This window comes from Alosa sapidissima, chromosome 17, assembly GCF_018492685.1.
Source record: "Alosa sapidissima isolate fAloSap1 chromosome 17, fAloSap1.pri, whole genome shotgun sequence".
Taxonomy (NCBI): Eukaryota; Metazoa; Chordata; class Actinopteri; order Clupeiformes; family Clupeidae; genus Alosa; species Alosa sapidissima.
In genome coordinates, this window is record NC_055973.1 from 12,983,570 (window position 1) to 13,002,002 (window position 18,433).

General features: G+C 40.6%; 2 protein-coding genes across 3 annotated transcripts in view; both read left to right on the forward strand.

Annotated features, from left to right (window-relative positions):
• The window catches only part of kcnb2b (potassium voltage-gated channel subfamily B member 2b), an 87,990-nt gene extending 81,115 nt beyond the window's left edge, over positions 1-6,875 (forward strand). Inside the window, exon 3 of the mRNA XM_042068693.1 lies at positions 933-6,875. Within this exon, the coding sequence (XP_041924627.1) occupies positions 933-3,032 (2,100 nt within the window). The 3' untranslated portion in view covers positions 3,033-6,875. The remainder of the gene's footprint in view (positions 1-932) is intronic.
• Positions 6,876-12,206: 5,331 nt separating this feature from the next.
• terf1 (telomeric repeat binding factor (NIMA-interacting) 1) lies at positions 12,207-18,359 on the forward strand. Of its 2 annotated transcripts, none has more exons than XM_042068275.1 (10): positions 12,207-12,499; positions 12,631-12,723; positions 14,442-14,569; positions 14,673-14,759; positions 14,908-15,057; positions 15,323-15,453; positions 15,666-15,701; positions 15,793-15,884; positions 16,467-16,537; positions 17,884-17,961. In XM_042068275.1, the coding sequence occupies exons 1-10, from the start codon at positions 12,301-12,303 to the stop codon at positions 17,887-17,889; spliced, it is 993 nt and encodes a 330-aa protein (XP_041924209.1). In that variant the 5' UTR covers positions 12,207-12,300; the 3' UTR covers positions 17,890-17,961. The 2 variants fall into 2 exon arrangements, with proteins under 2 accessions (XP_041924209.1, XP_041924208.1); XM_042068274.1 differs by having other exon boundaries at positions 12,209-12,499; positions 17,905-18,359.
• The last annotated feature ends 74 nt before the right edge of the window (positions 18,360-18,433 follow it).

Below are 18,433 nucleotides of genomic sequence, written 5' to 3' on the forward strand. Positions count from 1 at the left end.
AATCCTCTGAAATGAAATTAGTATGCCAGATGGAGAGGAGCCTTGCATTGCCGTATGACCATCCTCCAGTGGGCTTAGCAGGCACTGAGAAATACAGTGGGGGGAAGGGAAGGAGGGGATAAAAACCACACAATTTCCTGACCGCAGATTTCATCAATTGCCTCCACTCAGGGGACCCCGAGAACCAAGCTAGCATAACCTACGTTGACATTGTCAGATAATGGCTGATCAGGACTTTGGCCGGCCTCCTTTGTTACAGCAGATGAAGGTGATCAGTGAGGCATATAGAATCGACCCTCTTTCCTCTTAGATGAAGGGAGAGGCTGTGTGTGCGCGTGTGTGTGTGTGTGTGTGTGTGTGTGTGTGAGAGAGAGAGTGTGTGAAGGTCATGTGGAGAGGTGTGAGATCCATGAGAAAAAAAAAAGCTAAAGGTATGGTCTTCGACCTGCATCGGCAGGATAAGGCTCTGATAGCAGTCGCTCAATAGGAGCATCAAGGTCTGCTTGCTCTACATCCACAGAACATCTCCTTGATGGACAGCAACTTTTCACATCGCTTCGTCGTTTCGGGTGCCCAGGCTCGGTACTCAGCATGTGGCATTCATTGAGTTTCATTTTCTTTCAGAGAACTGCAGGAGTGGAGCAGATCAGAGATGCTATGCTTTGCCTCCCAGACACCCAAAACTATTTATATGTTGTTTTATCGTCCATGACATTTATACTGAGTGCTAAAACTGAATGAGCCTTCACTGTTCTAATATTTTGTGGCATTACATATCTCAAGTTGACAGGAATATTTGGTTACAGATATTCAAACATGCAGTATGTAATGTGCCCCCATCACTTTCTTGGGTTTGTGTTTTATGTACTCACAGCATGTTGCTTACTGCCAGGCTAATTTGTTTCCTCTTTTCCTCTCTTTCTCTGTTTCAGATCTTGGCCATCATATCCATTCTCTTCATCATACTTTCCACCATCGCTTTGTCCCTTAACACCTTGCCTGAACTACAAGTGATGGATGAATTCGGGCAGGCCAACGATAATCCTCAGCTTGCACACGTCGAAGCTGTCTGCATCGCCTGGTTCACCATGGAGTACCTCTTGCGGTTCATGTCCGCGCCCAACAAGTGGAAGTTCTTCAAAGGGCCACTCAATGTCATAGACTTGCTGGCTATTTTGCCCTACTATGTTACTATTTTCCTGACGGAATCCAACAAAAGCGTTCTGCAGTTCCAGAACGTGAGGAGGGTGGTGCAGATATTCCGTATCATGAGAATATTGCGGATTCTCAAACTTGCCAGACATTCCACCGGATTGCAGTCCCTTGGATTTACACTCAGAAGAAGCTACAATGAGCTGGGCCTGCTGATATTATTCCTAGCCATGGGAATTATGATATTCTCAAGTTTGGTGTTCTTTGCGGAGAAGGACGAGGATGCCACCAAATTTACCAGCATTCCAGCTTCTTTCTGGTGGGCAACCATCACCATGACAACAGTCGGCTACGGAGACATATACCCGCAAACGTTGCTGGGCAAAATTGTCGGCGGACTTTGTTGCATCGCTGGTGTGCTGGTCATTGCCTTACCCATCCCCATCATCGTGAATAACTTCTCCGAGTTCTATAAAGAGCAGAAGAGGCAAGAGAAGGCGATCAAGAGGCGAGAGGCCTTGGAGCGGGCAAAGAGGAACGGCAGCATCGTGTCCATGAACCTGAAGGACGCTTTTGCCCGGAGCATGGAGCTAATGGACGTGGTGGTGGAGAAAAGTGAGGAGAAGCGCGTGGACAACCACCTCTCACCGAGCCGCTGGAGCATCCCGAAACGCACATCCTCGGAGGTCAGCCTGAAATCGATGGAGAAGAAATATCCAGAGCCTGTTCCCTTGGGGTCACAGGAGGCCATTAAGACGGGCAGTCCACAGCACCTCAGCGCTCGGAAACTGGAACAAATGTACAACCAGATGACCAGGTCACAGTCCTTCTCCAATCTCACCTTGCCGACGATCATTCAGACCGAGGTGCCGCTGAAACCAGAGGTGGAGCTGGAACTGAAGGTGGTGTTGACCCCCGAGCCACCCGCCAAGCCCCCCGTCACCGAGGTCCGAAGCATATCAAGCGTTGACAGCTTCACAAGCTGCACCAATGAATTTGGCGAGGGCGACAAGTCTTCCATTTCCTCGAACTCTACCGGGCAGGGGCAGATGAAGCCTCAGAAGCCACCCCCGCTCGATCTAAGCCAGCTGACCCCGCCCGAGACGGGGTCCGAGGACACCAGCTCGCAAGGGACCGTCATGAAGGACGGCCTGTACGAGCTCGTCCCCAACAACCCGAGCCGTGAGACCCTGACACTGACGGAGGATAATGAGGAGGGGGAAGACGGGGAGTTGGACCAGGTGGGGGACAGCATCCAGAGCTCCTTAAGGACCACCAACCCGGTCAAGACGAAGGGTCTGAAGGTCAACTTTGTGGAGACGCCGGAGGAGGTCCCCCTCACACCTCCCAGCACCTGCTCCCCCCAGGATATCAGCAGCAGTAGCCTGCTAGAGGACGAGTCCCCCGATGGGGAGCAGACCTCGCTCTGCCCCGAGTCCGAGCCCCTCCTGATGGTACCGGAGGAGGAGGAGGAGGAGGAGGAGGAGGAGCAGGTGCCTCCGTCGTCGGGGAACGCGGATGACGGAGACCCCCAGGCGATGACGAAATTGGCCCCGCTCACAGGGGAGCTCATGGAAGAGAAGGAGGACGACTTGGCCCCGGAGAACTCTGAGGAGAAGGGGAAGTCAGAGGAGGTGGAGGAGGAGGGGGGAGAGGAGGAAGCTGAGAAGGAGGCCGGGGCGGCCTCCGTAGTGGGGGCCTTCTCACACAAAGCTGCCAAGCAGAACTGCACCCAAGGGGTGGTGGGCAACGCGGCAGGAGACGACAAAGCCGACAGCAACCAAAGTGGACACAAAGTGGAGAACCACATGTTTACACCCGAGATCCATCTCATGCCGGGAGATGGCGAAACGTCCTCGACTTGTGAGACAAGCATGTGACTGTGACAGCGTGGGATATGGATATGCAGACCCACAAGAGGAACACATACAAGGGCGCTCAGATGTAATGAAAGTGATATTTTTGCATGGCATGGCAAGTCCCTTTTAACTGTGTCGTTGTTTGATATTAATATAATGTGAGACTGCAGTCTGCAGGCAAGACTTGGGTATGAGTGGAGGGCCTGGGAGCTCGCAAAGAGCATATCTATCCATTTATGAGGATGTTTTTGATCTAAAACTGTACATTTTAACTTTTTTATTTTATTTTATTTATTTTTTTGGTTCTTTTATAGAGACAGTGAGAAATGCACAGTGGGATAAATCTTTTAAAAAAAAGCATGCATTTAATTTAAGAAATCAATGTAATTTTACGGTGCTTAGTCTGCTGAAAGCGCTCCACTGTAAATACAAGAATGACCACGGCTGTGGCAACACCCTGAATGACAGGACACAACTGTTTTTCAAAGGTACATGTTTCAGTCACAGAGAAACACACAGTCAGACTTGGCAGGGGGATGTGGGGAAGAGTTGCATAGTAGCGACCTATAAAAACATATCATAACTTTTTGTGGGAATGCAAAATGTATACCATGATGCCGATACAATGTTTTTCTGTGTTCAGATTCATCCATGGATTGTAATGTTATCGTATGTTTTGGTTGGCATAGTAATTGGTTTAATGCCCAAATTAAGAGTTAATATCATAAACTTCAGACTGAAAGACCATAATTTGTATGATAAAGAATTAATCCTCCTCTAATGAAATCATGTGTTGCATACATCGTGCACTGGTAGTTGCCAAATACATCATGAAGATGCATAGATGCTTATGAAAATATAATACATATGAAGTTGGCTTTAGGTCCTAGGTGAATAAACAATGCCAGCTTAAGAAAGTTTGCAGAACCATCAAAGGCCTATCTTCAGTCTGATCAAAAATATTTTCTTTTGTCAAATTATCATGAAAAATAACCCATATACACCTGACTATAACACTATCAGTCAGTTGCACATAAACCATAGTAATAGATGCTGTAGCTTTTGTGTGAAGTTGATAGAAATCTAATTCCCCAGAGAATGTCACTAATGACTCCAATAGTTCTGGTCGTTACGTCTCACATATGATGCCGCAGATCTCATTTTATTATACAATTACCACAGAATAAAGTATTATTATTCATGCTGTTATGAGACCAGTGACGTAGTGCTTCTATTTACAGGTGCGTCATACTTTATTCTTAAACCTAAATCAGATGTGTAATACTGCATGCAAGTGTTCCATCATTTTGATTTTCTCATGGTGGTTGTCACTGTATTGTCAACATACCCACCATCACCCATACTCAGACATACCAGTCCTGTAATGCATTAATTCAGTTAAGTTATCCAATACCTTTTAAGTGTTCAAGATTCATTTAAATCATTGTAGTTCCTTAGTATCATGAATCCTGGTGTTAGATACGCTCAAGTCGATTTTTAACCCAACCCAAAGTTTTACCTTTTTGTCAATGAATGAGAATATATATTTAATGTTGCCTTTTATTCCTACACTGCTGGAGAGTACATTTGTATATTTATTTTGCATTGGCATGACTAAGAGTGCTAAAACTGTTTTCTTGATACCGCATGAAAATGAAGTGAGAGAAAGGAAGGGGGGAAGTATGAGTTGTGTGAACTGAACGTATTTGTTGGTTTTCCCTGTCAGAGTCGGAAAGTGCAATACAGCATACTGCAATCTATGCAGGCCAAGAATTGTGGCACTTTATTTGCAGTCCAGTGAATTTGTAAGTGTACAGGCATAAACACTTGTATTTTTCAGAAGATGTATCTTTAATATTTGAAATGATGACGTTACCACTCAAAATATGAACTTAAAATTAAAGATTTTTTTTCCTGAAGGTATGTGTGGCTGACAGTCGTGATTATAATGTACACAATGTCAGTCCTCATTACTTTGAAAGTTAGTATTAATCTGACCAAGAGGGCCTTTTATAATTCTCTACAAGGAAAGGCTTTAAGTTAACATCTGATACGAATCTACAAATGATTCAATTTTAATTATTTAAATGGCCTCACACAAAGTAAGTATTTTTGTTTTGTGAATCAATGCTGACAATGATTCTATTTTTTCTAAACCAAAATCAAGCATGACCACAATTTCCTGCCATGTGGTGGTTGAAATGACACATGCCTTTTTCATAAAATGTCCTTTATGAGAAGGCTACAAGTCATTTGGCTTTGTTCATATAGCACTGTACAGAAAATTCTAATTTTTATAGGAGAAAAATCAGGTCTTTATGTAATAGATACAAGTAATATAATTGAGTTCTCAGGTTTTCTATAATATTAATGTTCTGATAGGGTAGAATTCTTTTTTTTCCTTTCATCATTTTCAGGTAGCACCGACTCTTTCTTTGTTCTTTTTTATGTTGTCAAATACACATTGATGTCTTGGATATCAATGGAGCAGCATCACAAATGTAGCTCCTCTTTACTCCATCCATATCCGCGTCTGAATCTAAAGACTGTGAACGGAGAACCACACCACGCCACACAACACACCACACATGAAGAGGACCACTGTCCTCATTTGTTTTTTTGCACATTGGACAGATAAGTCAGTAAGAAAGGGAGTGCAGTCATCTTAAAACAGGTTTCACCAATTGGTGGCGCCATAGGTCACTGATTTGTCATGCTTGTCAATAGTGAGCAAACAGCCCAAAAGGGCGGGGTGGTCTGGTCATAGAATAATACAAGACACAAGAGCACTGATCAAAGTCTTTCCATGAATGGGGAGGAATGATTTTCTTCTATTTAGTATTCTACACAATCAAACAGCCACGGTTGTTCAAAATTTGAGATGATATTTGGTGTGGACTCTTTCCTGAGGGGAAACCATCTTTTGCACACACACAGCATTTTCAAATTCTACACAGGTGATTGATTTTTTGTCTTTTCCACCAACATACAGTACATGTCTACAGTGTTTGTGTTAATGGAATTGAAAACAGAGACAAACAACCTGGATGTCTCTGTGTGCTTTTATGTTTTGATATTCGTCCAAATGTGAGGACAAATGTAGGAACAGTGGACTCACAATCGCACCAATAGTGTTATTTATGTGTTTGTTTTTATGCTTGTCTATTTATTTATCACTTGTCCCTAAGTAAGGTACGATGTTTTTTTCTTTTGAAACTCTAATACTACATATTTAAGTTTTCAAGTTTGTTTCACTCTCTATTTTTTCATTTGTATCTAACATCTCCATGTGAATATAGAAACATCTCTCATTAAAATGATGGGGAATAGTTGACCAATCGGTGATTTGGTTCTGGACGGCTTTCTTTCAAGATGGTTACTGAATGGACGCTGAAATTAACTCTGTGAGCTAACAGCGCAAAATGGACTGTAAAGCATGTCTCTCTCTCTCTCTCTCTCTCTCTCTCATCACACTATCACCTGTGATACCTTATGTTGTCAGGACGAGTGTGTGCGATTTTATTTTCTTTGAAAGAAAGGCTATCGTTTCACCATGTTTGTGTCCCTCCACCTGTCATCACAGCCAGTCTTTCCATGGCATAACTGCATCATTGCATCCTCCTGTCGTCTTCTGCCTGTTTTGGGAGTTTGTTTGTTTGTTTTTTGACTTGTTTTTGGTTTTAAAAAGGTTTTATCATGTAACTAGGTATCATTAGACAACTTTGCGCATATCAGCATTTGTATGCATGTAGTAATCTGTACAATTGTGTGACCACTGAACACTTTGTTATGGTACATGTATGTCAACATTTCTGTAAGATAAACAGCATTGTTCCCCCATAAGTCTAGCATATGCAGGATGAAAAATAAAAGTGTATATAACTCATGTCAGTTTGCTGAGCTTCCTGTCTTCTTCTATTTCAATCCAGTGTCCATTTATCTTCTTTCAGCAAGTGTATTGCATAAATCTTAAAGGAATGGTAAGTAATATAAACTAGAAATGTAAACAATGCACCAGTGCATGAAAATGCAAATGTTGTGATGGAAAATATCATGTTTAGTTAAAACAGATAATGCAGAGATGGTTACTAGTGTTGCTAGGATACACATGGTGGTTGCATAGTTTAATGAAAGTTGATAGTTTAAAAGCAGACATTGTAAAGTTGAATGTAGATAGTTTAAAGGTTGTTGATAGACAGATAATTTAATGAATGTTGATAGACAGACGGTTGAATGGATGTTGATACACATAGTTTAATGAATGTTATTGATAGTTTAAAAGTAGATCATTTAAAAGTTGTTGATATACTGTGTTTTTCCATGTGAACATTGACAAAATGAGGGTTAGGAAGAAAAGAAAACCATAAAGTAAGCCTGCTGTTTTTTTTAAATTGGATGGTAAGTCACCTATTAGCAGAGCCGGACAGTAACGGAGTACATTTACTTGAGTACAGTACTTGAGTACAATTTTGAGGGATCTGTACTTTACTCGAGTATCATTTTTGGGGACTTTACTCAAGTACATTTGAGAGGCAAATATTGTCCTCTTTACTCCACTACATTTCTATCCATAAATGTGAGTACCCGTTACTTCTTCTAAAAAAAAGGAAAAAAGAAAAATCTGGGAAACCCTCAATTTGTTGTTTCCCTCTCAAACGTGATTGGATTGTGCAGGCGCCACTGATTGGGACAGCCTATCAGCAATCACCTTCAGCTTTCCGCCAAAGTCAACTCCATGATCAGATTTAGATAGTGATGGGGACGAGACCGCCTATGCCGAGTCCGAGTCAAGACCGAGTCTTTGAAGGGTCGAGACCGAGTCGAGACCGAGTCTGTTGGTTTTCAAATACAGTCGAGTCCGAGTCAAGACCGAGTCTTTGAAGAAGCAAGTCCGAGTCGAGACCGAGTCCTTTAGGAGTCGAGACCGAGTCGAGACCAAGACCATAAAAAAAATTCAGTTTTAATATTCAGAATTTAATATCACCCCAGTTAATAATCAACAGTTAGGCCTACAGACTAAGCTAGATTGGGAATTGTTTAGAGGAGCAGTCTTAACGTCTTAATATGGACTATGCTGACCTACAGACACTCACCGGCAGCAGAGCCATAGAGATAAATAAACGACTCTGACGGCAGTATCTTTGCATTGCACCATGGGATGTCATTTTCAAATAATGCCGGTCAACATTGCATTTTATTATTATTGTTGTTATGTGTTGTCTGTTTTTTTATATGAACATAAAAAATGCGTTGGTCTCGAGGACTCGGTCTGAAATTACGAGTCCTTCTCCTCCCACTGTGGTCCGAGACCGAGTCAAGACCGAGTCTTTGAAGGAACGAGTCCGAGACGAGACCGAGAAAGCAGAAATTGGTCTCGAGACCGGACTCGAGTCCGAGACCGGACTCGAGTACTACATCACTAGATTTAGATAAGAGCAAAAAAAAACAATTGACGAAACAATGGATGAAGAAGCAGGTCCATCCCGGGAATGTGCCAACCTGTGGCCAATTTGCCAATTTTCTGAACAAGTTAATGATAGTTTTCGCTTCAAGTGTTTCAATTACAAAATAGTATTTTGTGTTTGAAATACGTATTTTAAATACATGTATTAGAAATACTGCCCATCCCTGGCAACATGGTAAAAAGATGAAAATGACTTGATTTTACTTTCAATTCCTTTTAGATTCTCTAAGGTATTAACATTAACATTTTTCATAACTCCATGTAGGACGTTTCTGTACATAAATGTAAGCACTGTGTCAGTAGTAATGCAATATTTAGAAAATGTAGGCTACTCTTGTACTCTTGATACTCAAGTACTTTTAAAAACAAGTACTTCAGTACTTTTACTTAAGTAGACATCTGACTGTTGTACTTTTACTTGTACTTGAGTAAAATTTAGCAAAGGGCATCTGAACTTTTACTCAAGTAATGAAACTGTGTACTCTGTCCGCCTCTGCCTATTAGAGCTACTAGCTACATTAGCAGCCAGCGAGTAAGACTACAGCTATAGCCTCCTGACTTACTGACATGGAAAAAAACAGACGTTAAAACTATCTTGAAATCTCCTGGCTTCTTCTTCTTATAACCTTTTTTTTTTACCTTTTCAAGAATGAATGCGTCTCTAACCGCTTAACGTACAGACATGTTGAAATAACCGTTGTGTAGGTATGGAGTAGGACAAGAGAGTTATTATTCAGATTGTTTTAAAAGTTTATACTTTTTGAGAAATAGAGGATTAAAAATGTTAAAAAGCTCATTTTCCCCCATAGACTTGAATGGAGGCTGTGATGTCATAATGGCCTAAAGCCAGCTGCACTCGTTAAGCTCCCAGAGTAGTTCTCGGGCTAATCGGAACACTGGCACAGGTGTCACCTGTGAATCCAACTGTCTCATCTTCTTAGCATACAATCTGGCGAGAGGGAGTTAAGTCATTTAGAGACGAATGACCGCGTCGCAGGAAGTGCATCATAACAAAGGGACGCCAGACCCTCTTGTAACAGCTGTACTCAGTGATAGGCCTACTGCAGACTCGTAAAAGTAGTTAGAAAATAAGGCAGAAAAACGACAAGTTTCCTCATGCTGCTTCCTTATGTTGGAATGTGCAAAAATGTACAAACAATCAAGAGGATGCCTTCTTGTATGTGATTTCTGCAACAGTGATACTGCAAACATGTTGATAGCCTATTGTTGATTTATATGCTGTAGCCTAGTGTAAAGCATGTCACACAGTAACCTAGCCTACAGAAAACACTTAATTGATGTGATGTGATATAATGATAACTTGTATGCCTACAATGGTTTATTAAACATCATAGTCATTTATTTAGTCAGTCATCATGTTCATGTTAATGAATAGGAAGAACACCTAAACGATAGCCATAAACCAAAATTTCGCCCAATATCTGCCGTGATTCCCTATGCGTGAGTCACGAGCTCCTTTCAGCTGACTCTGGCAGATCTCATGGACAGTCAGTCGCGATCGATTATTTAATAAATAAATGTGAATTACGAATAATAATAAAAAGCTTCTACCTAATGTGACTATTTTTTCCATGAACTGTAAAAGAAAACACGTTTTTCCCAGCTGTATTCTCTATAAAGAGTAAAGTAAATTATGTACTTATTTCCGGAATTGACGTCACTTCCTGGACTCGTCTGAGGCTGGTCTAATGGGTCTGAGGTCTCTCAATGACTTAACCCCTACTGAATCTGGCTCTCCCTGAACTACATATCCTGTTTAAGTGTTTCCCGTGTGTCAAAATAAAAGTCACAGCCATATCTCATGCATTATATCTCCAGAATGGCTTGACGCATATGCTTCAAATTTGGTCAAAGTGTTTGTACGGACTCAAAGATGAAGTGAGTTGATGTTGAAGGTCAAAGGTCAAAGGTCAAGTCCATGAATACTCTGAACGCGATATCTCAAGAATGCCTTGACATACATGTCTGAAATTTGGTATGAGTGTTTGTATGGACTCAAAGATGAAGTGAATTGATGTTGGAGGTCAAAGGTCAAATGTCAAGGTTAAAAACATGAGTGTTATATCTCAAGAACGCCTTGACACACAAGGTTTTTTGGTACAAGGGTTTGTATGAACCAAAAAATTAAGTGATTCAATGTTTTTTTTTCCCCCACCAACATTAAGCCAGCAGCTTTCCATCTCACTACTGTAATTCCTCATTTCTAGTTGAAACATTACAAACTTACATCTGTATAACTTGTACAAGTCTCTCAAGAGACCTCAAGAGTCCTCCACGTAGCTCCTTCATTTTTTAAGCGTGATAGACTGTAGAGGTGACGTATTTCCGTTCTGGAGTGGAGCTCCACCCATTAGGTCTGCAGCCAGGTACTCATGGAATGGAGAGAGATGCAGAGAGCTAGTCTAGTTGAGCAGATGGCAATTGATACAGGTGCAAATCAGTTTAATTGGCTCTTTGTGGGCACCTAGTTGAGCAGCTGGCAGTTGATACAGGTGTAGGCTAAATCAGTTTAATTGGTCCTTTATGATCTCATAATGCTAATGCAAAATCTATGGGGAAAAATAAGCTTGTTTTTTGTTAATATCTCAAAAAGTATAAGGTTTACAAAAATGAAAAAAACATTGCACACCAGTCCTTTAGAAGACCTGCGCAACAACGTTTGCGTCTTCTACGTTAACAGTTCAAGCTGAATTAAGACGCAGAAAAACTGGTAAAAAAAGAAGAAGCCAAGTGATAACAGTACAGTGCATTTTCATGCACTGTAATAAAGATCAGGCTAGTATACATTGGTACGGAGCATTGCAAGATATTTGCGTATATTGAGAGAATGTGCGCTCATTTTAGTAAATTGTGGGCTCATTTTACTCAATTGTGGTCTCATTTTACTAGATTGGGTGCACAATTTTGAATATTATGTGCCCGTTTTACTAAGTTGTGGTCTCATTTTCTTAGACTATTGCTTATTATAGTTATTATATTATTATAGTATATTATAGTTAGTCAATTGTGCACACATTTTACTATATTGTGTGCAAAATTTATTAAATCATGTGCACACAAATTTATATCAGAGCGCAATTATTCAAATGAGCGCATTATTTAGCAAAATGTGTGCACAATTTAGTACAAAAAAAAAGATATCTTGCAATGACCTCTTCAGGGTTCCGCACATTGGAAATGGTGTTGAGGTTAGAGAGTTTGTGTGGAAAGAGACATTGTATTTCTGTGCCAAGTGCCAACTAGGCTAATGGTTTCTTGATCAAAATTCCCCTAATCAGCAGTAGGCCTCAGAATGTTGTCTAAAATGTAACCTACAGTGTCAAGTTCATATTTTCACAAAACTCAGAAACTAAAACTAGAGGATTACTGTAGCATGAAATTTAATAAAATTGTCAGTTAAATGTTTTTTAATCCTTCAGGCCACTGTCATGTGCTGTTAAAATTGGGTAGCCTGCCCTATCTGACTAATGTAGGGTCAATTCGTCAAATCTGTATTAGCGGAGACATATTAAATCATAGACATAGATAGGAACAAGCGCAACTAATTAACAAACTGAACGAGTTGAACATGAGTTAATATCAGATAATGTCTAGAAATATCAAAGTAGGCTCATGAGTAGGCTACACTGATTTTTTTACATGCCCTTCCTGATTAGCATACATAATTGTAACTCCACTCCTTACCGCTAGGTGTCGATGTAGGCAAACGGCCTTTCATTCAGCAGCACAAACGAAAGCGCGCGAATATTATCAAAACATTTAGCCTGAAGTTGTTGATCAACTTTGAAGTGTAACGTAAATGTAATGTTATATATAATGAACGGGAAGGAAGCGTCTCCGAGCATAGTTACAATAACAAGTACAACCGATGAAAATGCTTCTTTTTCAGACGTAGACTGCACAGTTAAATCATGGATTATTGACTATTTGTTTCTCTCCATAACTCATCATTTCAAAGAGAAGAATTCCGCTGAGTTCATGAGAGCTGTACGGTCATTCGAAGGTAAGTTAAATTGAGCTAAGTCAGTTTTTGTGAAGCAACGTTAACCAAGGAGCGCACAACGTTATAACCGCTCTGTTGATGCGTCCAACTTTGAGATTATGTTTAACGTTAACGTTACATCTTATCCGCAGCTTTGATCGATGGGCTTCAATTGGATGACCATCAAATGAAAAAGAAGTTGGTCTGTGGTTTCCTTGCGAGGGTCATGGACGCCAAAAATTTAGGTAATTTGTTGTTAAATAGTAACCAAAGATGAAGTAAATGTAGTATTCTTCCACACGGCACAGACCACTTGGAGGCGCAATCAATGGGAGTTTTGGTTGATTTGACCATCAGTTAACTTCGAAACAGGCCCCCTACTTTGGATCGACAATAACAATAGCAGCTATATCATAGGAGTGATTAACATCAAAAAATCTAGACTGGAGTAACTCAACATTAGGCACCTCCGATATGTTTAGTGTTCTGAAGACGTCAAATAACTCGTTATATCGATTATATCGTTTATCGTTATATCTATTACAATATTTGGCAGAAAATCGAGACAAAGGTAGGATAAAACTTTCAAATATATACAAGATAATTTTTGGACTAACAATTGTAAAAAACAATGCAAAAGAAAATGGGAAAATGAGTTATCCATAAATATCTCGGAGACGGCCTGGAGTGACTCTCTGAAGGAAAATTTTAAAACTACACATTCAAAATATTGGAAAGAATACGCTTGGAAAATAAGCCAAAGATTTTTTATTACACCGAACATAATGAGTAGTGCTCTCCTGCAACAGGGTCTGGCTGCTGGAGAGGTTGCGGAGAAGTAAAGGCAAACCACACACACATATTTTTAACTTGCCCAGTAATAAAGTCTTTCTGGGTAGGGGTAGAGAAAGCCACTAAAAACATTCTGGACATTAAGGAATCTCTCGCATTCGAAAATTGGCTGGGCATAAATACACAACATAAGATAAAGGCTAAGGAGCGAAAGGTCTTTCATATATTGCGCTTGACCGCTCTGAAGCAGGTGACACGGTTATGGAAGCAACCTAAAACACCAGAACTACACTTGTGGTATAATACAATAAACAAAGTATTGGAAATGGAGAAGCTTACATGCATAGCAAATGGTAGTCTGGAAAGGTGGAAAGCAGAATATTTGTGCTATGTAGATAAGGTGACAAGGTGCTCTGAAAGCATGGAAGGGGTCAGATAATGTGCACATGATGCATTTCATACATGCACATACACTGCGCACGCAGACACATACAGTACACACACACACTCTCATACACTCATGCACAAGCACACACACTTTTCTCTGTACTCTCCTTTTTTTGTTGTTTTTTGTTTGTGTCTGAATTTCTGTTTTTGTCTGTGGTTCTTTTCTTTGAGCTTCGGCTTGTATGTATACCCTCTGGGTGATAAATGTTGGAAAAAATATAAATAAAAAAAAAATAGAAAATAGCTCGTTATATCGTCATAGTTACCAAAATGATAGTAACGTGGCCAGAAGACTGGATAGCTATTTAAAAAAAACCTGTGCTTTCATTATACAGCTAAACACGGCAAAATACCTAATCCTTGAGCCAGCTCCTTTCTATGTTTTTATATATATATATATATATCATCCTGTTTATGTTGTAGTGTATGTTGTTTGTGATGTCTTAAACTACTGGGACCTTGAATTTCCCCTTGGGGATCAATAAAGTATCTATCTATCTATCTATCTATTTATCTCAATGGCGATGCAGCTTTTGTTTGCACCTCCCCAACAACATGGCATACCCGTTACTGTCCACAAACATCGACAAATATCCACAAATGCCCATATGTCTGTGTGAAAGAATACTACTAGCCGACTACTACCTTTACGCAATGACGTTGCCTTGTGTTCTGTGTGTGCACTTGTGAACCTGTGTGTGTCTGTGCTGGATTTTGTTCTCAGATGTCCAGTACACCCAGGAAGAGGAAGTCAAACCACTGATGTCAGCTGTTGTAGTTTGGAATGCTATGGACAAAGTTGTGGCAGATGCAAACCTTCACCAAACAGTCAAACGTCTGCTTTTCATTCAGGTTTGAACCCTGCAACTAGCCGAATACTGTTAGCCACATTCATTCATCCCAATATTACCTTAATTTCACTCTACTCTTTTGTTGTGTTGTGTTTCCCTTGTAGTCGGTCAGCGTGTGTTTGGAGAAAGGAATGCCGTCAATGGCCAAGGATGCCCTACAGTGGTTCGAACGAGAATGTGACCTTCCACAGGTTGGTAGTAGCATAGATATATTTAGGTTTTATAACTATGGATAGTAGTGTTTTGTTTATGAGCTCTCATCTCGGCTGTACAGTGGGCTAGGAGGACAAGTCGTTCACAGCTAAATCTTGCTCTCTTTTGCCTCACATCTGTTTGTAGAAATTACAAATGAAACTGGCCTCAATAGTAAGTGCCAAGAACACCTATGACGCGTACCTCACCAGCTTCAGTTTCACCCGCCTGTTGGACCAAATACAAGCGTTCCTAGACTCTTTCCTTGAAGAAAACCCATCAAGCTTTCTTCTGCAGGTATGTAAAGTGTTTTTTTAATATAAGTTCTTATAACCCGGTTCCATAACCCAGACTGAATTAAAAACCGAAAAAAAAGTCTGAAGGATCTGAAGTAAGGTACATTCCCCTTCTAATATTAAAGGCTATGTCCAGATAGCTCTTTCAGCAAACTGTATTTTGTCATGGTGATTTTGGTTTGTATGTTTGTTTTGTTGTTGTTGTTGATGGTGATGTGTGTGGTTGGTTTGTTTGTTTGTTTGTTTGTTTGATTATTATGTATTAGGCAGCCTCTAAGGTGGTTCATGCCAGACAGGAGAAAGACAAGTCAGGGGCCCAGTCCCAGAAGCTGTTGGAGGAGAATGATGGAGAGACTATAGAGACATTGCAGGAGAATGGAGGAGAGACTATAGAGAAGTATGACATCTGACGTTTTTGTAGTGTTGCTCATTAAGCTCTGGCCATAGTTTGCCTTGTTTTGAAGTGAATTGATTTTCCATTGCCATCAGAAATAGTCAATCAAGGCATCCCTTGACCAGTCTGACACCACATCAAACTAGCTAGAGAATCTTGAAAATCTCTGAACAAGACATTTCTTAATTCACGGTATCGAACTTGCTCCCAAACAGCGACGAGGAGCTTGTGTTGCACTCGACGCTCAATAGGTGAGTCCTCAGCTCTATGCCTCATCTGTCTGGGATGTTTAAAGAATACAGATGTATTTTATACCATAATGTCTGTGTGTGTCTTGGATAGACATAAGAAGAGACTGCTTGGGAAACACACTCAGCCTTGGAATCCTGAATCTGCCAAGAAGCCTGCAAAGAACTTCAAAGAGTCCAAATTAAGTAAGTTGTTTTATTTTTGTTTGTTTGTATTACTATTGTATTTTGTGTTTTCAAAGTGCTTTATATACAGTAGTTACTATTGTCAAGAATATAACTTGGTCTTCACATATCATTTTCGAGTCGGCTGTGGCATCCGTGGCCTACTGGTTAGGGAATCGGACTTGTGACCGAAGGGTGGCCAGTTCGATCTCTGACTGGAAGGAAAAATGTGGGTGGGGGGAGTGACTGAACAGTGCTCTTCCACATCCACGTCCATGGAGGCGGTGTCCTTGAGCAAGGCACCTAACCCAATTGCTCCCCAGGCACCGGATCAAGGGCTGCCCTCTGCTCTGGGTGTTTAGGTGTGCTCGTAGTGTGTGCCCCCAGATGGGTAAAATGCAGAGAACAAATTTCTAGTAGGAAGCTTCCCACATGACCATACAGCTATAACTTAACTTAACGTTTGTTTCATTCTGCAAATGTTGGTATTTCTGCATTTGCGCTCTACCAGTGCAATACAAACACCTCTATCAGATAATCTGCAGCACTAGGTGCCGTGGCAGTAGTGTTTTTGGTAACAAGTTTGACCTGTCACTCCTACAGAAGTTACCCGCCTATCTGCCCGAAACAGATCACCGCCGTCCGTGGAGAACTCCATGCTGAGGACCAGGAAGGTGAGTGTAGCCCCTGGTTTGACTTTCCCACTCAATGTGCCAATTAGTGTTATGTGTACACCAAGAGGTAACATGATGCCTCCTGAGCCACTTTCAGGTATTCAATGTCCAAAGCACAGGTACAGCACTGGTCATGGAATCATGTGTATCACCAAAAATATATATGATTTTTGGTCCATAATAAGGAGCCTTACTATTAAAAACTACCACACACAAAAATCTTTATCCACCACTATTTGGGTTTGAATAATTTATGACATTGTCATGGTAAGAGTTACTCTACCCCTTTAAACTGGCATGTTACAACTGCCCTTGGGCAGTGTTACAACTTTCCCCAACATTAGAAAGTTATAATAATAAAAACAAAAAGGAAATTCTCACCAAGATCACCCAACATAAACCAAACTGAATTATGTTCATATTCTTTACACAAAAACAGACATATTTCATATTTAAACAAAGCTCTGCAAAAGATGAATACATCTTCATGTTCAAAAAAGGGAAATACCTCACAAGCCACAAGTTCTGTTATACCATATGCCACACTAGCTAAAAGCTAAAGTCACTGGTTCCCAAAGTCTGGGTTGTGACCCACGGGTGAGTCGCAGGAGATTTTATTTGGGTCGCCTATTTGTATAATAGGCCTAACTTATACCATTTATACCAGGAAAGCTAACAGTTTTCTATTAGGATCTAGTTTGTTAACTACCACAGTCACGGGCCACTGTGCAATTCTGCATTTAGAATAACTCTGAAACTGGGGGGCGAACGCGTCTCAGAGGGGACAGCGTGGACATCTACTCGCAAAATGAAACATTTCTGTGGGGCGCCTCCTCACATTCCTTATTATTTCGGATTTAAAATGCACAATAGTGCATTACATTAGGCCACAATTTAAATGGACATTTGAAATGCTATTATTTCCTTTCGTTTTCCACCTCACAAACTCTACTAGGCTACAGTAAAGGCGCATTATCTTTGTCTATTGCTTCACCTCACTGTGTGTTCACTGTGTGCTGAGTGTGTTTCACTAATTCACGGATTGGGATAAATGCAGAGACCAAATTTCCCTCACGGGATCAAAAGAGTATATATACTTATACATACTTATACTTATTTATTCAGAGTTGAGAATTCATAGAAAAGTTGGAGAACCTGTGGCTTAAAATATTGGTGGTTGCATGTTAGATCTGAAGTGAAATGGGTCGCGACGGTCTGTCATTTTTAAAAAGTGGGTCCCCAGAAAAAAAAGTTTGGGAAACACTGCTCTAAGTGCATGTTAAGAAAGTCAAACCTCTGTGCATGCTCCTAACTAACGAGAAGGAAACGTCTGCACAAATGCCTAGCTCTAGTTGGGTTCTCCGCAGATGTGGACGAGCGGAGAGGACAAATTTCTCAAAGCCGGAGTGCGCCAATACGGAGAGGGCAAGTGGTCGCAGATCCTGCAGGAGTATGACTTTGGCGACCGCACCTCCGTCAACCTCAAAGACAGATGGCGAATCTTGAAGAAACGTGAACTGGTCTAGTGGACTACCAGCAGCAGCAGTAGCAGTCATGGGGGAAAAAAAATGCCTTTTTTTTTTGTTTTTCTTGTAAATGAAAATATGTTTTATGACATTTTCACAGAACTATTACAATGGTATTTATTTATTTTCCAGAAGAATATGTAGCAGTCAATTTAATTGAAGATGCTTGCAGCCAATTAGCAGTTTTATGTTAAATACAGTAATAATGAGAAAACAGAACTCTGTAAAATAAACTCACATGACCTGACTAATTATTGTTGCTAATAAACATATTCAATAGCTTGTTTTAAATGGAATTGAATGTCTGTTATAGACTCCTTGCAAAATCCAGACACCTTTTTAAAAAAATACTTTTTAAGACCAGTAGAGG